Source organism: Pecten maximus, chromosome 18 (genome assembly GCF_902652985.1).
Source record: "Pecten maximus chromosome 18, xPecMax1.1, whole genome shotgun sequence".
Lineage (NCBI taxonomy): Eukaryota > Metazoa > Mollusca > Bivalvia > Pectinida > Pectinidae > Pecten > Pecten maximus.
The window spans coordinates 25,928,976-25,954,460 of record NC_047032.1 but is presented as its reverse complement, the minus strand read 5'-3'; the positions used below and the strand labels follow the sequence as shown (position 1 = coordinate 25,954,460).

At 33.5% G+C, this 25,485-nt stretch overlaps 1 protein-coding gene and 1 long non-coding RNA gene across 3 annotated transcripts in view; one reads left to right on the top strand and one right to left on the bottom strand.

The window, feature by feature from the left end:
* Positions 1–17,195: 17,195 nt before the first annotated feature.
* LOC117316547 lies at positions 17,196–17,627 on the top strand. Its single transcript, XR_004529873.1, has 2 exons — positions 17,196–17,495; positions 17,533–17,627. It is a non-coding gene; the product is annotated as an uncharacterized LOC117316547 (long non-coding RNA).
* Positions 17,628–18,150: 523 nt separating this feature from the next.
* Positions 18,151–25,485, bottom strand: part of LOC117316546 (solute carrier organic anion transporter family member 4A1-like) — a 55,501-nt gene continuing 48,166 nt past the window's right edge. For both annotated transcript variants that reach the window (XM_033871185.1, XM_033871184.1), the window contains exons 7-12: positions 24,611–24,700; positions 23,668–23,875; positions 21,563–21,722; positions 19,596–19,765; positions 19,178–19,242; positions 18,151–18,944 (exon numbers count right to left, since the gene is read on the bottom strand). In XM_033871185.1, coding sequence (XP_033727076.1) covers positions 18,484–18,944; positions 19,178–19,242; positions 19,596–19,765; positions 21,563–21,722; positions 23,668–23,875; positions 24,611–24,700 — 1,154 coding nt within the window. In that variant the 3' untranslated portion in view covers positions 18,151–18,483. The remainder of the gene's footprint in view (positions 18,945–19,177; positions 19,243–19,595; positions 19,766–21,562; positions 21,723–23,667; positions 23,876–24,610; positions 24,701–25,485) is intronic.

Here is a 25,485-nt window from a genome sequence, read left to right as displayed (position 1 = left end):
TCGGCGCAACGTTGGTCCAACGTGCTGGCCCGACGTTGGTCCAACGTCAAAATGAACAAATCCATGTTGGCCCATCGTTGGGCCAACATCAGATTTAAATAATTTATGTTGGCTATACGTTGGCAATATCGGGAAACTTACACTGGACCAACGTTATGGCAAGCCGTTTGGGTTTTTACCTATTAAATACAGATATCTGTATTCAAAATAAAGACATTATTATTAATATAAAAATAAAAGATATCTTTAATTCAAATAGAGATATCTTTAAATTAAATAGAGATATCTTTAATTGAATTAGAGATATCTTTAATTGAATTAGAGATATCTGTATTTGAATTAGAGATATCTGTATTTCGTGTTTAATTAGAGATATCTGTATTTTAAATAGAGATATCTCTAATTCAAATAGAGATATCTCTAATTCAAATACAGATATATCTAATTCAATTAAAGATATCTCTAATTCAATTAAAGATATCTTTATTTCAATTAGATATATATGCATTTCATCGTAAATAAAGATATATGTTTTTAAAATAAAGATGTCTTTAATTCAAATACAGATATCTCTAATTCAATTAAAGATATCCCTATTTCAAATACAGATATCTCTAATTGTTGTAGAAATACAGATATCTTTATTTTAAATACAGATATCTCTATTTGAATTAAAGCTATCTTTGTTTGACATGAAATAGAGATATCTGTATGCAACCATCAAATAGGAAAAACGACTGCTCCCTTGATTCTCCCTTTTGCGCATGACGGAAGTAAAGCAGTAGTGACGCAAAATGGCGGGAAATGCATACCGTATGCTGCTTTCAATGGTACTGCGTATAGCCGCAACAGATCGCTCTATTTCCCGTAGAACAGTTGCCATGTTTTGTTCTTTAGAAATCCCCTCCAAGTAGCAAGTTTATCAGTTTAGACCTACATCTCTCATGCATGCATATGGGATCCGGATAGTCAAATTTAATTACAAGCGTTTCGTTAAAACTGATCAGGATTAGGGAGAAATCATTATTTTCTTTGTGTTTCAATATTAATCTTCGCACTGAGCAAGCACGTGTAAAATTCAAATAGAGATATCTGTATTTGAAATAGAGATATCTGTATTGCAAAGTAATTGCAGATATCTCTAATTCAATTAAAGATATCTCTATTTAGAATAGAGATATCTTTAATTGAATTAGTGATATCTGTATTTGAATTAGATATATCTGTATTTAAAATGAAGTCATCTCTATTTAAACAAAATTAAAGATATCTCTATTTAAAATAGGGATACATTTAATTCAAATAGAGATATCTCTATTTTAGATAAAGATATCTCATTACAATTGAAGTTATCTGTAATTCAAATAGAGATATCTGAATTTGAAATAGAGATATCTGTAATTTAAAAGGAGATATCTCTATTTTCAGTAGAAATAGAGATATCTGTTTTTAAATTAGATATTTCTTTATTTAAATAGAGATATCTTTATTTAAATTACAGATATCTCTAATTAAATAGAGATATCTTCATTTTAAATAGAGATATCTTTAATTAAATAGAGATATATTCATTTCAATAGGTAAAAACCCAAACGGCTTGCCATACAACGTTGGATCAATGTCAGAAGTTTGACCTATGTGTTGGTTTTCGGTTGTGTTGGAGCTGATACAGTTGATTCCATACAGCACGTATGAATATGGTTTACATCCTTTGTCTAATACCACCTTCAATGTACACGTTTAACTTCAAGAGCATGATAATCCGACGGTAAGGTACGCATTACAGGAGATAAATGCTAATTTTATTTTCTCACATGTAACGCAAATTCTAAATTTTTTTTACTAAACGTAGGTCCAAACATGGAGATGGATGTTCCGGATACTTGTGTGATACTTGTGTGATGTTTATCCATTAACTTCACCCAACATAGGCAGCGTCGAAAATGCCGAAAATTTAACAACATTTTGAATAGTTACAGAGTCAGAGTGGAGCATGCCATCCGAGAAATTAAATGAAATTACCGTGTAATCGGCACGCTGTGGAACGGTGCATTTATTTAAGATAGGGACATTAAGGCCAACGGTCATCAGAACCATATGAGTTATCATACAAATCTTATTATGATTTTCAGTAATATATAAAAAGTTGAGTGATAATGTATTGCACCTCTTGCTCACCATAGAATCTCAGGTGAGTCAAGGACATGTACCCCTCGGGCCGTCTTCAAAATTCTATTGACAATAACACGTATGGTGAAAGTAAATAAAGTGAATACAATACACAAAAATATCTTTATGTGTTGAAATGTATCTATCGATTTAGTTATTATTTATTTTTTCACGATCGAACGAAATATGACATAATCCTATAGTATTCGGTATTTTAGCATTTTGAGATGACCCCTCAAATAGTCGGTGTCGGTCTCTGAGTTCGCGTCTGAGGCTATGTTAGAAATGTCTAATATCAACATAAGACTTCCCTTCTCGGTTAATAACTTTTTTTCAGATTAATGCATCATGCAAAGATGAATGTTGTGTTATGACATGTTTCATTTAGATGCGCGTAACAGGAAAATAAAATAGGATCAATGCCACCTTAGTGACGTCGGAAGTGATAGTAATGATATCAAGAAGACTGAAGGTGACGTTTGGTATTTAGAAGGCGAGAAATGGAGAATATTGTGAAATTTAAATTCATAACCGCCTTCCACCATCTGTAGAACGTGAAAAAAATAATAATGACGAAATATTGTAATTGCTATTGTTTATTGTTTGCAACAACAAAACAAAGTATTAGTCTACAGACCATTTCATCATAAAACCAACAGAATTATGCCAACATCAAAATAACATAGATATTCAATCATTTACAACAGTCAGAAATATTTCAACATTATGGACAGAAACATTATTGGAACCGATAGAAATATTACATGAATATCTACCGACTCGGCAAGAAAGAGCATTTTCTTTTGCTCAAGCAGTAGAACGTCAAATCGGTAAATACGAGATCAAGGGAATGACCTCTAGTGGGGGAAATGAAACAATATAGCGACGGTTACAAAAACAGAAATGTTATCATTACATCAGACAGAACTATATACCACTCAATGACAAATAACAATTGAATTAAGACAACACTGCATCCTCATGCATGTATATGAATTAAACGGGAGTATATGCTGGTATCCATACTAGTGAGTTACAGCAATGAAACCCACTAGACTTTTCTGGTGTTTATTTGACAGTTCCGTCACGAAACTAGAACTCCAAATCTCATTACGAGGGTATAGATATGAAAGCATTGATTTAGTAATCATTTAGCCGATGCCCAGTTGTCTTTTAGAGAGAAAAAACTTAAAAGCTTAAGAATCGCGGTGATGAATGAATAACTGACTGGTTTGCTACTTAAAAAGCAAAGGAAATGGTACCCTGTCTTACAGTACAGTATGTACGGTTATTTTCAACCTTGTAATATCTACAGAAATACAAAGGACACCTGTTTTATCATAATCTCAAAAACAAGTGTATGTGGATATAATTTCGTATATAACAAACAATATCGGATCCGATATCAAATACTGGTTGAAATATAGGAGTATAAGTATAATCATATAAATACTTACCTCAAGAAGAAAATATTTTCATACCGAAACAAGTGTTTTATAAGCTGATGCCTGTGGGTTATAGGCACTTAGAGTGGAAATGTGAATTTAAATATATATATATACCATCGTTATAACAGACCAATAATTCACAAACAAATTAAAAACTACGGTTTACAACAGTAATACGTACTAATAAGTTGGACCACTTATCTAAAAACATTGTTTAAGTACTACTGACAACTGAGTTATCTCTGTAAAACCATTACTCACATTCTGCTAGAGTTAAGTATGTCCTAAAATGCATGAAATGATATATTCAACACCAATTGAAGACAAAAACATTAACGGTGTCCTATAAATAATCGCTAACAAGATCGAAACTTGGCTAAAAAAAATTACAGAGGTCGATAAAATTTCTTAATGATGCAATTAGTTTTTTCACCATATATTGAATAAAAGATGAATCACAAAGAGGGTGGTAATATAACCTGTGATATTTGGTATAAAATATACAACGGCATGTTGTTGTTTTCAATCAATCATAACTATTTGTCAGAGATGAAGAATCTTTAATGTAAACATATACAATGTAAGTGTTCAAAAAATAAAAAATATGTAAGTAAACACTATATAATACACTTGTGGATACAGATTTGTTAACACAAAATGCACTAACTGATGAATATTAAAATCCTTAGGAAAAGTTCATAGTCATGAATCAGCATGAGATGATGATGGAGTATTTGACAAACCTTTTAGTAATGTTTTTTTGTGATTGAATAATTTCCAAATGACAGAATTGTCATACGACAGCCCCATTCCGAGAAACGGAGATACAGAAACGGATAATTAATTTGATTGTCGCAGTAAATGATTTACCTAAACGTTTTTTTTCCTCGTAAGACTTCAATTGACATTGTATAATGAGACTTTTTTGAAGATATTTACAAAAATACAAAATATGTATATAATGTTGTTCCTAGATTACAAATTCACAGTTTGATAAAACCTAGGAAGAAAAATCTGATCCCATGATGCTGAAAACAAATGTAGATTATTGTAAATTTATTAAAGGTTTTGTGGTAAGATTATTAAAAAAATATGGTGAAATGACATTAACTGAACACTATATCACATAATACTAAAAACGTATGACAATACTGAACATAAGTGATATTATATAAGATGCTAACTACCAATATGACACAATATTAACAAATAAAACATAATTAGGTTGCTCATTAGCTGAATACTTTCAATATAATGCTATAACAAAACTGTGACAACTTAAACTTCACCTTCGGTCTACAATTTTCCACTATAAAGAACCATTGGTTAGTGAACCATAGTCATAGACAAGATATGTCCCCTAATCACACTCTATAAGGCACAGAGTACATTTGAAATGAAAATATCTATGAAGGTGTTTGACCCGGTAGACACATTAATCCCCATAAAAGTAGATAGTACCCTGGGTTGTATAAAACATTTGTCAAACGTCAAACCTAACAATTTAGGAATTAAGGAAATGATATACAAGTTTGCCTAAAACACCACTCGAAACACTTTCATCCTGAACTGATCGGGTATTGTCGAAGTATGTGGTATCAGAACATTACCCGAGGACAACACCTTGTGACCTTGCGGGCCCAAGCCACATTCGCAGAGTTCCTAACTGAATTGTACAAATATTAACATCTTTTCCAGCTGTCGTTTAGTTTACGTTTTTAATTTTGGAAATTGAAAACGCATACAACTGACTGTGGACATTGTTGATATCAACGCACCAATCATAACGAAATGGTTTTAAGAGGTTTATACAATATTATAGAGACGTCTGTAAAACAATGATAACATAATCTCCATATACTACTATCCCTGTACAAAATATTGCTGAAACGAAGACGATCGGAATTAATATAGATATCAAATAAATCTGTTTTAAAAGATTTCACGAGTGGGACAACCCATACTAGTCACCAATACCTGGTGATTCATAACACGTAGCAGGTACGCAACTTCAGAATGGGATGATTATATTTGGTTTTGATTATGATTGTGTTGATCTTCACACAAAAGGTCGTATGTAAATTAAGAGGTTGTGTTGTCTTGAAAAATAAGCTAATGATATTATGTATACAGACAGTAACCTGATTCCACTATACCCCTTCCACCTTTTTCTCAAATTATCAGAATAGTTTTCCGTATAAATTGTTCCAGCTTTTTCTCAAATTATCATAATAGTTTTCCGTATAAATTGTTCCAGCTTTTTCTCAAATTATCGGAATAGTTTTCTGTATAAATTGTTAATTCATTGGGAGTCGAGACAAAGCAGATTATATATTCTGATTTTATATATGTTAAAATATGTAGATAACTTAAAAGAATGATTTCATTTACCCTGAAGTATGTCACAGCAACAATATAAACCATATCATTGCTCCAAGTTGATCAAGCAAAGTCACATGCAGCATTGCTTTAGTATTACAAAAGGCTAAGTAATTTACATTTTCAAACTTGTCATAATTATTGAATAGCCAAGAGGATAAGTATGTCCTATAATGCCTATATCGGGCTAGTGATATAACAAGCGACATATACTTATATTGGAAAAATACTAAAATCTTTCTATGCAAATAAAATGCTCTTGTGTATATAATTTTAGGAATAAACGGCCATATTTGCAAATATCAATTTACGTTATAACAGAATGACGATACCCAACATATATAGTCAAAAATATCAAGTACATGTTTTTAAATTTCTCTCCAAATGCAGCATAATCTAACACACACCTACCATCCACAATCAAAGGAGACACTAATCATTCGATCATAGAATAAAGAGACACAAATTAACCAATCACAGACAGAGGAGACGCAATTCAACCTATCAGAGGAGACACAAATTAACCAATCACAGACAGAGGAGACACAAATAAACCAATCACAGACAGAGGAGACGCAATTCAACCTATCAGAGGAGACACAAATTAACCAATCACAGACAGAGGAGACACAAATTAACCAATCACAGACAGAGGAGACGCAATTCAACCTATCAGAGGAGACACAAATTAACCAATCACAGACAGAGGAGACGCAATTCAACCTATCAGAGGAGACACAAATTAACCATTCACAGACAGAGGAAACACACATAAACCAAACACAAAGGAGACAAATCAACCCATCAGAGGAGACAGAAATTAACCATTCACAGACAGAGAAGAAAGTGTTATGAGTTTTCAGCACTGTATGTTGTACCTAGCATCAATATGCTGTCAAATCCTCAAAAGTAGGCACAGAAAAACAGGCGAAAAAATCATACAGCATAGATTTCCACCAATTTCTATTAGAGATCATAAATAGTTTGCTTTGTGCAAATATGGTTAGGGATCACCAGTAATCAGTATTATTATCTTTGTATGGATGTTTTCACGTCCCGAGTATTGTCTGATGAGCATTAAAACATCAGTGCAATATCATATATCTAGTATGTTTCTTTTAGACTTGGACCATGCAGATACGAGTCCCCGGACGAACTCGTTCACCAACACATCTCCGAAACCAATGCTTTTGGCCAACTGTCGCACAAGCTTTTACATATGTAACGTTTTTGATAAGACCAAGGTAATAGTGTGGTGGCATGGGTGTAAAAAACAGCTTTAGATGTATTTAGGGCTTTTTTAATCTTCAAATGACGTATCTCAAACTGACGATTTGGAAGGTTTTGTTGGCTTAAATCAATCTGAGTAGAAAAGATTTTTTTTTATTATGAGAGTTTGGTTATATATGATTAAGTATATGAAGGGGAATACATATAAGATACTAAAGTGATAAGTACACTGTGGTCATAATAAATTTTAACTATATACATACGTTACGTTCTCAAATATCTTTATCAAATAAGATATTGTTTAACATTGATAACCTATCATGAATTATTTAAGAACTTATACTTACAATTTACATTTAAAACATGAAAATGAAACGTGTATCTACAAATTAACATGTAAACAATAAACCTCACCAATCTTAAGATGTTGCCATACATTATGATTAAGTACTGTCCTTTATAACATCACAGACAAAAGTTCAAAGTTTGGCACTTCTAATCACTTTTACAAAACCCGGACATTACACAAAATGGCACCAAATCTCGATTGTACATGAAACTAAAATCAGTAAGGAAATTTAACAGCCAGTAGAAACGACTCCTCTCACAGTAACAAGATATATATGTCTGTCATCTATCATAATAAAATCTGGATAAGCAGGTATCGTAGGCTGGATAATTAAGTATATATCTCTCTTTGTAACATCATCTATCATGATAAAATATTGATAATAAAAAGGACATGCCTCTTTGTAAATCAGGTATTGAAGCCTCCTTGACAATCCGATGACATCTCTTTAATTTGTAACTATGGTAACAAATGCTTATGACATTACCTGTTGATAGAACCTTCAACAATACGAAACCAAACCAATCCAAACAAATCCTGGAAAACGAAATAACATCTCTCCATATTTGTAACTATAAGTAACAAAGCCTTTACAATACAAATGGTAGTTCTTCTTGTAACTATAGTAACAAAATTGGACTATAGAAACGACAGCTCTTTCTGTAACCATAGTAACAAAACACTTTGACAATAGAAACAGTATCTTTCTTTGTACATCTAGTAATTCAACAATCCCTGAACAATAGAACATTTCTCTTCGTGACTATAGTCAATAACCAGTATTTTGAATCAGCATACTTAAGGTTCTTACTGATCCAAAAACAGACACTTAAATGTACATGATATAATCTACAGTTCAAACAAATCCACATGAATATAAAACAACGGTTAATTGTGCCCAGGGAACATTACTGAAGTAAGACATGTCTACAATTAAACCCACAAGATAACTGTCTACAGTTAGACATGCCAGACAAAGCTGAAGGGATATAACTCTACAGTAAACCAAATCTCAAGTACAACGAGGGGCATCTCCATAGCAACAAACAAACATGTATAAACATAATTTGATGTCTCTAATAAATAATGCCAGATATACAACTGTTTTAGTTTGCAATTAATACTGAATCCAAAACAACAGAATACATTTGATGATTGTCGAAATTATGGAAACTGTTCTGCAAATCCCTCCTTTTCAACATAATACATACAGAATAAAATATTTCCTACTTAAAATTTGTATAAACAGAGAATCTCTATTTCTTATCATTTGTAGTAAGATATTCTCTCCTTCTCAAAATTTATGTTAACAGTAAAATTCTCCTCAACCATTGTATTAACAATACTAAATATTTTACATTAACAAGAAACTATCCGACTCAACATTTATTAAACCAAGAATCTCTCCTACTCTTCATTTGTATCAACAGAGAATTTATCAACATTTTGTCTCAACAGAAAAGTGTGTACCAACAGAGAATTTCTCCTCAACAGTTGAATCAACAGAGAAGCTCTCCTTTGCAACATTTGTATAAACAGCGAATAACTCCTTATTAAGATTTAAATCAACAGAGAATTTCTCCTTCCTATCAACAGAGAATTACTCATTCTATATTTGTATCAACAAAAAATCTCTTCTCAACATTTGTATAAACAGAATTTCTCAACATTTACATTTAATCAACAAAGAATTTCTCTTCTACATTTGTATAAACAGAGAATTTCTCCTCAACATTTGTATCAAAAGAGAATTTCTCCTTCTATAAACAAAATTTCTCCTTCTCAACTAAAATCAACAAAGGATTTCACCTCAACATTTGTATCTGTATAAACAAAAAATCTCTTCTCAACATTTGTATATATATACATAATTTCTCCTTCTCAACATTTTAATCAACAGAGAATTTTTTAATCAACAGAGAATTTCTCCTCAACATATGTATGAACAGAAGTTTTTTCTCCCTTTTAGCATTTGTATAAACAGAGAATTTCTCCTTCTTAGCATTTGTTTAAACAATTTAAGAATTTCTCCTCAACACTTTTTATCAACAGAAAACGCTGCTAGAAATATAATGTAGTCCAACAAGTTATTAAACTTATAAACGGTTTTTCCTACCTGTCATTTTAAATAGAAAATGACCTCCATCTACACAGTGGGGGGCACAGAAATTTTTCTTGCTAGGCATTCTTGTCAGCTGAGAATCCTTGATACAGCTCAGACTAAAATACAGAAGGCTTTTTTTTTTTTTTACTAAAAACCAATATTAACAGGGTATATTTGATGGTACCTTTTGACATTATTTTTGCAAGAAAACAATACAGTTTATACAGATCAGTATATATACAGGTAGGTTGTACATGGTTCAGGGGCCGCGGTGGCCGAGTGGTTAAGGTGTCCCGACACTTTAACACTAGCCCTCCACCTCTGGGTTGCGAGTTTGAAACCTACGTGGGGCAGTTGCCAGGTACTGACCGTAGGCCGGTGGTTTTTCTCCGGGTACTCCGGCTTTCCTCCACCTCCAAAACCTGGCACGTCCTTAAATGACCCTGGCTGTTAATAGGACATTAAACAAAAACAAACAAACAAACATGGTTTGAACAGGCGACCTCCACAAATAATCATTTTATACAGGAAGATAACTCATAAAAATAATGTTTTGGATGATTCCACTAACAATTTGTTTTATACAAGGAACCTCCTAATCTGTTTATATGTGATACATGGTAGAAAGTATATTGCCTATTTAGTTCTAAAACAATACCCTAATCATAACATGTTTATACTCTTAATGTATTAAAATATGACATTTTATGCTGAAAACCTCAATTAACATTTTCAATTAAATAATACTGAAATATGACATTTGATACTAACTCCTTGAACATAGCATTTAAAACTGAAAATTTCCTGGAATATGACATTTAATATCCATTTGAAAATCCTATACATGACATTCATACTCAAAATTGCCTTGAACATGACATTTTATAATCAAAATCTCCTTGAATATGACATTTTATAATCAAAATCTCCTTGAACATGACATTGTATACTCAAAATCTCCTTGAACATGACATTTTATAATCAAAATCTCCTTGAATATGACATTTTATAATCAAAATCTCCTTGAACATGACATTGTATACTCAAAATCTCCTTGAACATGACATTTTATACTCCAAAATCTCCTTATGCATGGCATGCTTATACTAAATATTTCCTTAAACATGACATTTTTATACAGAAATGTATTTAGATATGACATAATGAATATCCCTTTAAACATGGCATTTGATACATGTACTAATGTCCATTTAAACATGGCATTTTATAGTCAATACGTTCTCAAACAAAACATTTCATATTGAAATATTATTATCTCATGACATATATGGTATTTAAACATAAAAATCTCTTTTACTAAATATTTTCTTAAACATGACATTTTTTACTGAAAATCTGAAAACATGACATTTTATACTGAAAATATCTCAACACATTTAAGTGAATATACAAAAAAATCAGATATATAACATATATACTGACAATACCTTTATCGTAGTATTTCATATTGAACATTTTTTAAACATACACTAATATTTCCTTAATTATGACACATTGCTAAATACATCCTTAACAAGACATTTATACAGGATCCTCTTTACCAAGATATATTTATACTAAACACATTTTGAAACATAACATATCATTCTTGAATATATTTATACAATATCACCATAAATATTTTATTTATATACATGTACATATACACATATATCGTTTACTTGCTTCTTTCACAAACAGGACATATTTGATCATTTTACTTACAAGACATTATTTGAATAGATCATTTACATATAAATCAATATCGATCACTTTGTTCAAAAAATAAAATATGAGATATGAATGAAATTGAAGAATAAGTCATAATAAGAGAAAACATAATTGCAAGAAAGAGACATGATTCTGCAATAGTTTTCCTGAGATTCAATATCAACAATGTATAATAAGTAACACCAGCTAAAACCATTCCATATGTTTAACGGATTAGGTGTATTCTGTGATAATTAAGTATGTTTCAACAGTTTATGTTATATGTATCCACAATGTATCATAATACAATACAGTATACATTATGTATACAATGTTTTATTGTATAATATACAGATACAATGTATTATAATTACTGTTCAGTTTACAGATACAATGTATTATAATGACTGTACAGTATACAGATACAATGTATTATAATTACTGTAGAATATAGATACAATATATTATAATTACTGTAGAATATAGATACAATATATTATAATTACTGTACAATATACATTGATACAATGTATTATAATTACTGTACAGTTTACAGATACAATGTATTATTATTACTGTACCCTATACAGAAACAATGTATTATAATTACTGTACCATATACAGATACAATATATTATAATTACTGTAGAATATAGATACAATATATTATAATTACTGTACAATATACATCGATACAATGTATTATAATTACTGTACAGTTTACAGATACAATGTATTATAATTACTGTACAGTTTACAGATACAATATATTATAATTACTGTAGAATATAGATACAATATATTATAATTACTGTACAATATACATCGATACAATGTATTATAATTACTGTACAGTTTACAGATACAATGTATTATTATTACTGTACCCTATACAGAAACAATGTATTATAATTACTGTACCATATACAGATACAATATATTATAATTACTGTAGAATATAGATACACTATATTATAATTACTGTACAATATACATCGATACAATGTATTATAATTACTGTACCATATACAGATACAATGTATTATAATTACTGTACAGTTTACAGATACAATGTATTATAATTACACTACCATATACAGACACAATGTATTATAATTACTGTAGAATATAGATACAATGTATTATAATTACTGTACAGTATACAGATACAATATATTTTAATTACACTACCATATACAGACACAATGTATTATAATAACTAGAGTATACAGATACAATGTATTATAATTACATATGCAAAACAGTGTATTATATATTATATTTATGGTTCAGCATCATACAAATAAAGAATGCAGATGGAATTTTAACTACTCCAAAAATTATTATGACATCAGGGCCATATAGGTTCTACTCAATAATTATTATGACATTAGGGCCATCGGTTCTACTCAATAATTATTATGACATTAGGCCAGGGCCATAGGGGGGCCGCAGTGGCCGAGTGGTTAAGGTGTCCCGAGACTTTAACGCTATAGCCTTCCACCTCTGGGTTGCGAGTTCGAAACCTACGTGGGGCAGTTGCCAGGTACTGACCATAGGCCGGTGGTTTTTCTCCGGGTACTCCGGCTTTCCTCCACCTCCAATCCTGGCACGTCCTTAAATGACCCTGGCTGTTAAAAGGACGTTAAACAAAAACAAACCAAACAAACCAAACCATAGGTTCTACTAAAAAATTATTATGACATCAGGGCCATAGGTTCTACTAAGTAATTATTATGACATCAGGGCCATAGGTTCTACTCAGTAATTATTATGACATCAGGGCCATAGGTTCTACTCAGTAATTATTATGACATCAGGGCTATAGGTTCTACTCAGTAATTATTATGACATCAGGGCCATACGGTTCTACTCAGTAATTATTATGACATCAGGGCTATAGGTTCTACTCAGTAATTATTATGACATCAGGGCTATAGGTTCTACTCAGTAATTATTATGACATCAGGGCCATAGGTTCTACTCAGTAATTATTATGACATCAGGGCCATAGGTTCTACTCAGTAATTATTATGACATCAGGGCTATAGGTTCTACTCAGTAATTATTATGACATCAGGGCCATAGGTTCTACTCAGTAATTATTATGACATCAGGGCTATAGGTTCTACTCAGTAATTATTATGACATCAGGGCTATAGGTTCTACTCAGTAATTATTATGACATCAGGGCTATAGGTTCTACTCAGTAATTATTATGACATCAGGGCTATAGGTTCTACTCAGTAATTATTATGACATCAGGGCTATAGGTTCTACTCAGTAATTATTATGACATCAGGGCTATAGGTTCTACTCAGTAATTATTATGACATCAGGGCTATAGGTTCTACTCAGTAATTATTATGACATCAGGGCTATAGGTTCTACTCAGTAATTATTATGACATCAGGGCTATAGGTTCTACTCAGTAATTATTATGACATCAGGGCCATAGGTTCTACTCAGTAATTATTATGACATCAGGGCTATAGGTTCTACTCAGTAATTATTATGACATCAGGGCTATAGGTTCTACTCAGTAATTATTATGACATCAGGGCCATAGGTTCTACTCAGTAATTATTATGACATCAGGGCTATAGGTTCTACTCAGTAATTATTATGACATCAGGGCTATAGGTTCTACTCAGTAATTATTATGACATCAGGGCCCGTATAGGTGAAAAGATTTAAAGGCACCTTTTATATAACTGTAGTTAACATCGACAAAGAACAGACCAAATTAATTATTCTAAGTCACGTAATAGGCACTGACATGGACATGAAAGATACATTTGATTACAATAACACATAATAACATATATATAAACATAAGTGTGGTTTGGTAGAATATTTAATTCAGGGTTACAATGATGTCTAACCCTCTAGCTTTATTGAAATATTTATTCAATGTACCTTTCATGCTCATTAAATATTCCAGCAAATCTCACACACAAGCTGTTTTTTTCTTTTTTATTTTTGACGACTGCATTTTTATGTGGCACAAATTAGTACTTTACTGTACATAAAAAGATGTAAAATGTTTTCTATGAAGCATATTGCCTGGATTATTTGTATCAATAATGTATTTCACTACCGGTAAGGCAATCTGTTGTGGTAATCTTCCAGAACAAAATCAATGTATAGTATACATAGGCTAAAACTGTATGCATAAAATGTTGTATAATTACTGAATAAAATACAATATATATGAGTGTTCTGTAAGATTATAGTTATCATGCAGAGTAACTCAAGTACATGTACTATACAAACTAAGAGAAGTAAATCAAACTTGAGATTTTCAAAGTTTAATTTCTTTTATTTAGAACCATCTACCATTTTTTCTCAAACTTCTTGAGGATGATAAATTGACAGAAATCTTTAGGACTTAAAATCCTGCCATATCTGTACTGTTATCTCTAATGTAAGGTAATAGGCAGGTGGTATCCAAGCAAGGGAATCGGGAACCAACCAAACGTCAATTAAAGTAAAGTAACAATGCTAGCTCAATCTCTGAATCTATTAATATTGGACTAAATACAGTAAGATTCTTATGCACAAATGTGTTCCATGTATGCAGATTACAAAATGAAAATGTTATTACTGTTAGTAACATGTGCCTATACATTTAACATATGATTATCTTTTAAGAATGTATGTTTTATTAATTTTGTTATTTTCCAAACAATTTATTTGGTTATGTGAATGTGATTGTTTGTTGTGATCTGATCGGTCCAGATCTACTATACAAATAATGCAATGTTCACTGTGCAAAACGCATGACATATTCCTTTTTAATTCAGTTGCTTCATTAGCTAAAACAGAAAAAGGTAAAAAAAACACCTGTAATTCTTAAAACTCCTGTATCACACAGTGAAAAAATCAAGACAAAACCACATAACGTATATTCAATGTTCTTTCTTAATTAGTCATTTAATAAAATAGTTGTTTACTTTGAATTTTACATCGGGGTGTATTGACCCTTGAAATTTTATAATTACTTCGGCTGTCAGCCTCAGTGTTAATCAGAGTTGATAAATTCTGGTATTAGCCTCGTCCAAATTCAACTACAATATTTTACTAATCTTAGTATTCAGTTTTACTATGAATATAATGTCTTCTATGCCGAATCCATGTTAACATTTTCTATATGAAAAATGAATTATGCAACATTATGTTTTAATATATTGAAATAAATCTTTCAAGATTCATAAGGTATGTTTATAATGCTTGTTTTTTTAATTTGATAAAGTGTATGAACAATGTATTGTATACTAAAATACTGTATCTATCATTATTTCTGTATGAGAACATGTGTTCAATATTCAATCTGGTGATTGGCTAGTGTGTTCAGCTATTGTTTTTTAACATTCATTCTAAGCTATTGTTCTCAGTATTGATGATCTGCTACTGTGTCTAGTATTTGTGCTCAGCTATTGTTTCCAACATTCGTTCTCAGCTATTGTGTTCAGCATTTGTGTTAAACTAGTCTATTGTGTTCAGCATTTGTGTTCAGCTATTGTGTTCAGCATTTGTGCTCAGCATTTGTGTTCAGCCATTGTGCTGAAACATTTATGCTCAGCCATTGTGTTTAGCATTTGGCTTCAGCTCAGTAGTTCAGTATTTTGCTCACCTCAGCAGCAACATTTAACTTGTCATGCACAAAGGACACAGCTCAATCCTACAAACAGCTTTTTACATCACATATGATTTCATACAAATATTCACAAATCTTTATCTCAAAAAATTATATAACTCCTATACCATAAAATAGATTGGTTAATCTCTGATGTTAAAACATATAAATATATATATATACATGTTACAGCATAGATGGTCCCTTCAAAATTTGATAATATTAAAGCTTGATTTAAAATCAAAAACATATTAATTTAATAGAGTTAATTTATGTTTAAAACTAACATATAGAGTTACTGTAATATTTTGGTTGCTTAGAGCTTATTAAATTCTATAATCCTTTCCTATGGAAAAAAATAATGTAAAGAATTTCTATATTTATAGAATAATGATGAAACTGAGCCTGGATTTTTAATCCGTAAGTGTAAAAGTTTTGACCTAAAATTTATCAGTAGTTTCTGATGACTAGATTGGATGTGAACACAAGGACATTCTTCTAAAACATGTACAAACTGAATCTACCACTTATCATCAATTATACAATGGCAGTTCTGAGATTGCTCGAATAAACGCCTCTTTTTAAAGGCACAGCATAGTACAGTAAAACCCCACTGACTCGATCAAACCTGCATTACTTAAATACCAACTTTTTGTCAAACTATTTGCTTGGTTCTGACCGCATTCTAATAACTTTGTAAATTAACCTCTAATAACTAGAACCCTAGGTTCACAATACAGTGTTATATATTACGTTAATATTATATTTGTGGTAAAGATGAGTCTTATCAGTATATGCCTAGCTTCTATCTAGGACCAACATCTGATTACTTGAAAACCTCGTATTCCTTCACCATGGTCCCTTGGAGGTCGGGTAAGTGGGGCTTTACTGTATTAATGATCATACATTAACATGTCAGAGTCATGAGGTCGAGTTAGTGGGGCTTTACTGTATTAATGATCATACATAAACATGTCAGGGTTGTGAGGTCGATTAAGGGGGCTTTACTGTATTAATGATCATACATAAACATGTCAGGGTCGTGAGGTCGAGTTAGTGGGGCTTTACTGTATTAATGATCATACATAAACATGTCAGAGTCGTGAGGTTGAGTAAGAGAGGCTTTACTGTATTAATGATCATACATGATCATGTCAGGGTCGTGTGTTCGAGTTAGTGGGTCTTTACTGTATTAATGATCATACATAAACATGTCAGGGTCGTGAGGTCGAGTTAGTGGGGCTTTACTGTATTAATGATCATACATAAACATGTCAGGGTCGTGAGGTCGAGTTAGTGGGGCTTTACTGTATTAATGATCATACATAAACATGTTAGGGTCGTGAGGTCGAGTTAGTGGGGCTTTACTGTATTAATGATCATACATAAACATGTCAGAGTCGTGAGGTCGAGTTAGTGGGGCTTTACTGTATTAATGATCATACATAAACATGTCAGGGTCGTGAGGTCGAGTTAGCATACATAAACATGTCAGGGTCGTGAGGTCGAGTTAGTGGGGCTTTACTGTATTAATGATCATACATAAACATGTCAGTCGTGAGGTCGAGTTAGAGGGGCTTTACTGTATTAATGATCATACATAAACATGTCAGGGTCGTCAGGTCGAGTTAGTGGGGCTTTACTGTATTAATGATCATACATAAACATGCCAGAGTCGTGAGGTCGAGTAAGTGGGGCTTTACTGTATTAATGATCATACATTAACATGTCAGGGTCGTGAGGTCGAGTTAGTGGGGCTTTACTGTATTAATGATCATACATAAACATGTCAGAGTCATGAGGTCGAGTTAGTGGGGCTTTACTGTATTAATGATCATACATTAACATGTCAGGGTCGTGAGGTCGGGTAAGTGGGGCTTTACTGTATTAATGATCATACATAAACATGTCAGGGTCGTGAGGTCGAGTTAGTGGGGCTTTACTGTATTAATGATCATACATGAACATGTCAGTCGTGAGGTCGAGTTAGTGGGCTTTACTGTATTAATGATCATACAGTAACATGTTAGGGTCGTGAGGTCGAGTTAGTGGGGCTTTACTGTATTAATGATCATACATAAACATGTCAGGGTCGTGAGGTCGAGTAAGTGGGGCTTTACTGTATTAATGATCATACATAAACATGTCAGGGTCGTGAGGTCGAGTTAGTGGGGCTTTACTGTATTAATGATCATACATAAACATGTCAGGGTCGTGGGGTCGAGTAAGTGGGGCTTTACTGTATTAATGATCATACATTAAACACGGCAGAGTCGTAGCAAACTCCCGGGTCTACTTCCATTGTATGACATTACAACTCATATCAATTTCAAATAATTTTCAAATCTTGAAGAGACAAATTAACACTAATTTACAATATCATTCATACAATCCCTAGTCTTGGACAGAAAGTGATATGAGGATATATAGGCACCTTACTTAATATCTACCAATACTATAATGATGTTGTAAGTGTGTTGTTTGAGGTGTCAAGACTATCTGCCCTCGACTCTGGACTGTCAAGGTCAGATTTTTTGACACAGCTCATTGACAGTTTATTACAGTTGTCTGAAAAATTATTCTCACTGTTCACTTCAGCTATCACATTTTCTCCTGACAAAAATGAATTTCGTTTACATTCCGACAGCGTAAACGCATCATCTTCTCTGAAACTGTGGTCTGCAGGCTTACTTTCATCCGTCGCAATCTTTGCTGAAGTAGTGCGGTAAAGGCGTAAGGAAAGAAATATAAATGTCGCTGTTATGACGTTCCCACACAACATGATGGCCATTGCTAAATAACTCATCTTCTCATTGTTGTAGAAAAAACATGATCCCTCATTCTCACAGTCGGTCTGCCACAACAGGCATGCCATATCAATCAGTTTTCCAAACACGATTGGCCCCGGGATAAATCCTGGAAAATGATTACAGATCAAATTTGATTAACTTATAAATTGACTACTTTCAGAGTATCATGGAAGAAATGCTTTCTTCAACATTTGAAAACAAAACTGATAATTGGATAAACAATTCTTTCTAAATTGTATCACTTGAAATGTAAATGTTAAATCTTCAAACGTTTCATTTTAGGAAGTCTCTGTTACTCATGTCGGTATTTATAAATACAACATAATACAACAAACATACCAAGACATCTGGATACAGTCCACTGAATACCAAGAGAAAATGCCCTCTGCTTGTGGGGCACACATCTACAAAAAAATAAACACTGTACCATCTGTACTGTAACTCAGGGGGCATAACTCTGTCTAACTATTTGAGGACACACACATGAATGTTGTGTTTAGACATATATTTGCAACAGTACTTTTAAAAACTGACTGAAAAAATTGCTGACCCTGGAATGTATATACAAAATTTAAGAAAATATGTTGACTTCTTCTAGAGTAGTAGTTTTTTAATTTTCGAAATAGCATGACTCATAAGTGACAGGCAACAGATAATGCAGGAACTTAAATTGGATATCTCATTTAATCTAATTACTCATTAATTAATACATCAATAATTGAACAGTCAAAAACTAATTCAAACTGGATGAATTTACCTCAGTGTAGCAGTCAGAGCAGGTATGGCGACCATGAACTTTGTGAGTACAAAGATGGTGCTGAGTATGAGGAAGGGAGACAGAAGAGTACAGGTACTCTCACATGTTCCCTGCTGCGCCTCAAATTCTGCCGATCCAACTGCATCCACACATGAACAGTTATGGTATGACTGCAAATGCAGATATAGAAAAGTTACAGAAAGTTCTTATCCTTCAAAAGGGATACAATGTACACTTCAAAGTATAAACACTACTTACCAAAGGGAGGTAATAACAGGGAACTCCTGACCAAGTGAGAGATAATCATTGAGTTAGTTTCTGAGCCAGGGAGAGGTTACTACAGCTAAGAGGGGTAACTTCAGTGAACTACTGACACAGGGGAGGTAACTACAGCTAATTACTGGTCAAGGGGGAGGTGACTTCAGTGAACTACAGACAGAGGGGAGGTAACTACAGCTAATTACTTGTCAAGGGGGAGGTGAATTCAGTGAACTACAGACAGAGGGGAGGTAACTACAGCTAATTACTTGTCAAGGGGGAGGTGACTTCAGTGAACTACAGACAGAGGGGAGGTAACTACAGCGAATTACTTGTCGGGGGGGGGGGGGGGGGGTGACTTCAGTGAACTACAGACAGAGGGGAGGTAACTACAGCTAATTACTGGTCAAGGGGGAGGTGACTTCAGTGAACTACTGACACAGGGGAGGTAACTACAGCTAATTACTGGTCAAGGGGGAGGTGACTTCAGTGAACTACTGACACAGGGGAGGTAACTACAGTAAGTTACTGTATACAGTCTCATAACAACAATTTGGTTTACTAACATCATAAAGGCAAATGCAATACACACGGTATGTAAATAGTCTATATAGAGGTATGTTGAACAAGGGAGAGGTAATTAAGTAAATTGATTCACCAAGGGAAGGGGTAATTTTAATGATCTTTTAAACAAGGCGGAGTAATAAAGGGATGGGGTAAATTATAAAGATATACTGACCCTACAGAGAGATAATTGATAAGATCTACTGACCCAGGTGAATATAATATAAAGACCAACTGACCCGCGGGTGATAATTATCAAGATATTCTGACCCAGGGGTAGGTAACTATAAAGACATTCTAACCCAGGAGGAGGTGATTATAAGGATTACTGACCAAGGGGAGGTAATTATAAGGATTACTGACCAAGGGGAGGTAGTTATAAGGATTACTGACCAAGGGGAGGTAATTATAAGGATTACTGACCAAGGGGAGGTAATTATAAGGGTCACTGACCAAGGGGAGGTAGTTATAAGGATCACTGACCCAGGGGAGGTAATTATAAGGATTACTGACCAAGGGGAGGTAATTACAAGGATTACTGACCAAGGGGAGGTAATTATAAGGATTACTGACCAAGGGGAGGTTATTATAAGGATTACTGACCAAGGGGAGATAGTTATAAGAATCACTGACCAAGGGGAGGTAATTATAAGGATTACTGACCAAGGGGAGGTAATTATAAGGATTACTGACCAAGGGGAGGTAGTTATAAGAATTACTGATCAAGGGGAGGTAATTATAAGGATTACTGACCAAGGGGAGGTAATTATAAGGATTACTGACCAAGGGGAGGTAATTATAAGGATTACTGACCAAGGGGAGGTAGTTATAAGAATTACTGACCAAGGGGAGGTAATTATAAGGATTACTGACCAAGGGGAGGTAATTATAAGGATTACTGACCAAGGGGAGATAGTTGTAAGAATCACTGACCAAGGGGAGGTAATTACAAGGATTACTGACCAAGGGGAGGTAGTTATAAGAATTACTGACCAAGGGGAGGTAATTATAAGGATTACTGACCAAGGGGAGGTAATTATAAGGATAACTGATCAAGGGGGGGTAATTATAAGGATTACTGATCAAAGGGAAGGTAATTATAAGGATTACTGACCAAGGGGAGATAGTTATAAAAGTCTACTGACCCAGGGGGAGGTTGTCTTGTCAATGTTGTAACAGCCAGCATAGCACGGCGAGTAGAAAGTGATTCCATCCACCCCACATACAGGGTTGTAGTTATCTGCTTGTGTACAGCTACAGTTCTTGTAGCAGCTATCAGAACGGAAACTTCCCAGAAACTTGGTCCTAAAAAGTAATCAATGTGGCCTACATTATATTAATTTACAGAGAAAATGAGATCCAACGTCCGGTGTAGGTAGTTCTATACGTCCATAGATTCCTCATGGAATACACGAGTCCTCTACATAAAAAGGGTGTATGCAATAAGTAAAGATGACCAGACAACATCCGCAGGAAGATCTTCAACTGGTTTAATGGTTTACATGTTTCGGCATACTAGGTCTGCTGTCCTCAGAACAGTGGAACAATTCAAAATACAGGACTTATACAGTACATCTCTGTGTACTGATGTACTATATAGGAAGAGATTACACTTATCGATTAAAGATTAAGATTAAAATCAGTACAGTATTCGACGGCCAATGGCCATTTTTTTTAACCCAAGAGCTTGAGGTGATTTTCAATATCATATTACTTAATCACAAACAAATACTTCGTGGAAGGAGACAAGATTGTCTAGTGTGTTGTTCATGGTTTTTTTGGGAAAACCAATTTCCTGAATGCATTGGGATTTATCATTGAAATAAGCGACATTTTGATTCCCTCGAGAGTTCTGAAGGAATTTGTTCTAGCGAAATTTGGTGATGACCGCTTAAAGTTGCTGTTTCACAGCACCTAAACAAGTGCAATCAATGATTGCGAAAGCTCACCGGCGGCAGCAATCACACTATGCATTCATTTTTATGTATGTATAAGCACGTCATTTTGAAATTGTATGTCACATAATATCGCTCCTAGACCTCTAATGGATTTATAAACCAAATAAGAAGGGTGTGCACTTAGCTTTCCAAAACTAACCCCCAAAACTTTAAAGTGAGTTTTGGTGCCAAAAAAGTTAAGTCCACAAAATGGTAAAATGCAAAAAAAAATCACAATTTTTTTCTGTATGATTTTGCCATAACATCACTCCTAGACCTCTAATGAATGAATAAACCAATTTAGAAGGGCATGAGGTGTATACTTTTGGACTTACAAGCTTTCCAAAAACTGACCCCAAAAACTTTAAAGTTTTGGGGTGGGACGCCGACGCCAGGAGTGACAGCATTAGCTCTCGGTTACTCATAACCGGTGAGCTAAAAAGAATCTACTTTCTATATCTATTAGTACGTTTTTATTTCTATCTTTATTTATTTATTTTTTGCATTCTTGAATAAGGCTTGAAAATGTTCAATTACTCTGCTATAGATGTACCTGTATTCAAAATTGTTTTTCAGAAAAAGGTTATCAATAATCATGGAAAAGATGGAATTTTCTAGTTGTTGTGATATTAATAAAACCATCTCAAATGACATTTGTTATAGGATTTACTCAAATCAAAATATTGGAATAATCTGATTTTTCATTCAATTTGATCAGAATAAAACATTTAAAAAATATTTTTTTAAGCTTGAAATTATAATCAATTAAACAAGAACTCACCAACCAAAAGTTACATTGTTTATGAAGTTATATTCTTGATGCTATATCCACCTTCGAAGGGTTTTAGGTCTAATTATTATCTTATAAATCTTTAATTGGATGAATAATTAATCGCGTCCTGAAGAAATTCTACCATGCTCCACTCTATATTTTGTATGTAACTTTTTATTATTATTAGGATGCTGTTACGGTTTCATTAATTTCTTGATGTTAATAAAAAAAATTATACTGCAGGGTGGCATCTTATATATTTTTGTTGTAGGTGATATAGATCTTTATATATAGCATAGAGTATCATTAAATATAAATTACAGTATAATTGATTGTAAGGTAATGGTACCCTTTAAAAAAAACTTTCATTCACTTTGAAGGCCACATGAAGAGATCTGTAATCACAACATACTAGCAAAGCTGTTAATCTCAAGTTTCTGCTTTTCATGTCGCTGCTTGTTAAAACCTTTTTTAACTTATTCTAAATCAATTTGTAGCAATAAGCCAGATCAGAAGCTGTATGACCAGAGCGAGTACCTACCCTGAAGAGCTAGCTTCTCCGTACTCAATGTTTACTCCTGCAAACGGTACACTCGGGCAATGGATCAGAAGGAAGAGCCCCAGAACAGTGGCTGTCATCATGAGACCTACACATAGCTTGAGAATCCCTCGTACAGACAAGTTAAACCGCTTCACGATGAACCCACCCATGAATGTGCTCAATCCACCAGCAGGGATGATGGCTGCCCCTAAATTTGTAAAAAGTGAAAAACATTATAATGATGGTATACAAAGTTTTTTTTTTCAAATGTTTAATCACTGTTTTTGGTTTGTCAAAAGTAAATAAGATATTGTTGAATGCTCAATGTCTCAACATCTCAACAGATGTTACCATTTACTATCTCGTGAATTAGTGTTTTTAGACTATTACAGTTACCTCCCTTGGTCTCTAATCAAAAATATTTGTCTGTAGAGCTCAAATATATTCTGGTAACTTTCTCAGAAAAGACTGTCAAACCAAAAACTAAATATTGGATCTAAATATTATTATGTTCTTAAGCAACTTATATGTTTATAATAGTAACAAAGTGTAACTATGTGCTAGATCTGAGGTATGAAGTTGTAATTATTGTAACCATAGAAACAGTGTTACTACATAATATTTTTTATGTTACATCAGGCATCTGAAAACAAGAGATCCCAGAGATGTAATATGCACAACTAATGACCAAGGCGGACCTACATATGAAATTTGAGTTCTTTTTGAGAAACGGTGATGCCAAGAATTGTTTACGGAGGTTGAATAGCCCATCATCTGATGATTGCTAACCATTACTACAAGAACAGAATGTTACTCTGTGTTAGATCTGACAAAAACATAGTAGCATACTGTTACTATGAGAACAGAGCATTACTACATGTTACATAGAACACACAATAGTGACCATACAAACAATTACGAAGATATAAGAACAGTATCTCACCGACATATAGGGCAGCCGTGGCTGCAGGAAGACTGAACTGCACCTCTGCAAATTTTGGCAGGAATGTGGATGATCCTGCCAGCACAAAGCCTGCAATACAGAGATTCTGATAAATACACCAATCACAGAGTCTGTAACAAATCACACATTATTGTATCAATGTAACCACCATCAAAGTTAACTGTCAATGATATCATTACTATCTCACCTTGACTCTGAAATAAGAGCTACCAAAATTTCACTCATTGTATATGGATGTATGCCAGGAATGAGGGCTATTTCTGTGACATTTTAGAACCTGGCACACATCACTGGACTTTTTACAAACAGACAGATATGTAATCAGATTTCAAATGCAGATCATAACAATAATAATAATTTTGAAGTTCTTTTATACTACTATATCACAGTAATATATCTATCTCAAAGCGGTTTGCAAATTATTATCCGTGGTAATAATCAGGCCTTTATCAACCAGCCAAAATCTTTCTCAACTCCCTGGCGACCATACAGGCAGAACTTCCATTCAGCACTAACAGCCTACAGACAGAGCTGCCATTCAGCACTAACAGCCTACAGACAGAGCTGCCATTCAGCATTAACAGCCTACAGGCAGAGCTTCCATTCAGCACTAACAGCCTACAGACAGAGCTGCCATTCAGCATTAACAGCCTACAGACAGAGCTGCCATTCAGCACTAACAGCCTACAGACAGAGCTGCCATTCAGCACTAACAGCCTACAGACAGAGCTGCCATTCAGCACTAACAGTCTACAGACAGAGCTGCCATTCAGCACTAACAACCTACAGACAGAGTTGCCATTCAGCACTAACAGCCTACAGACAGAGCTGCCATTCAGCACTAACAGCCTACA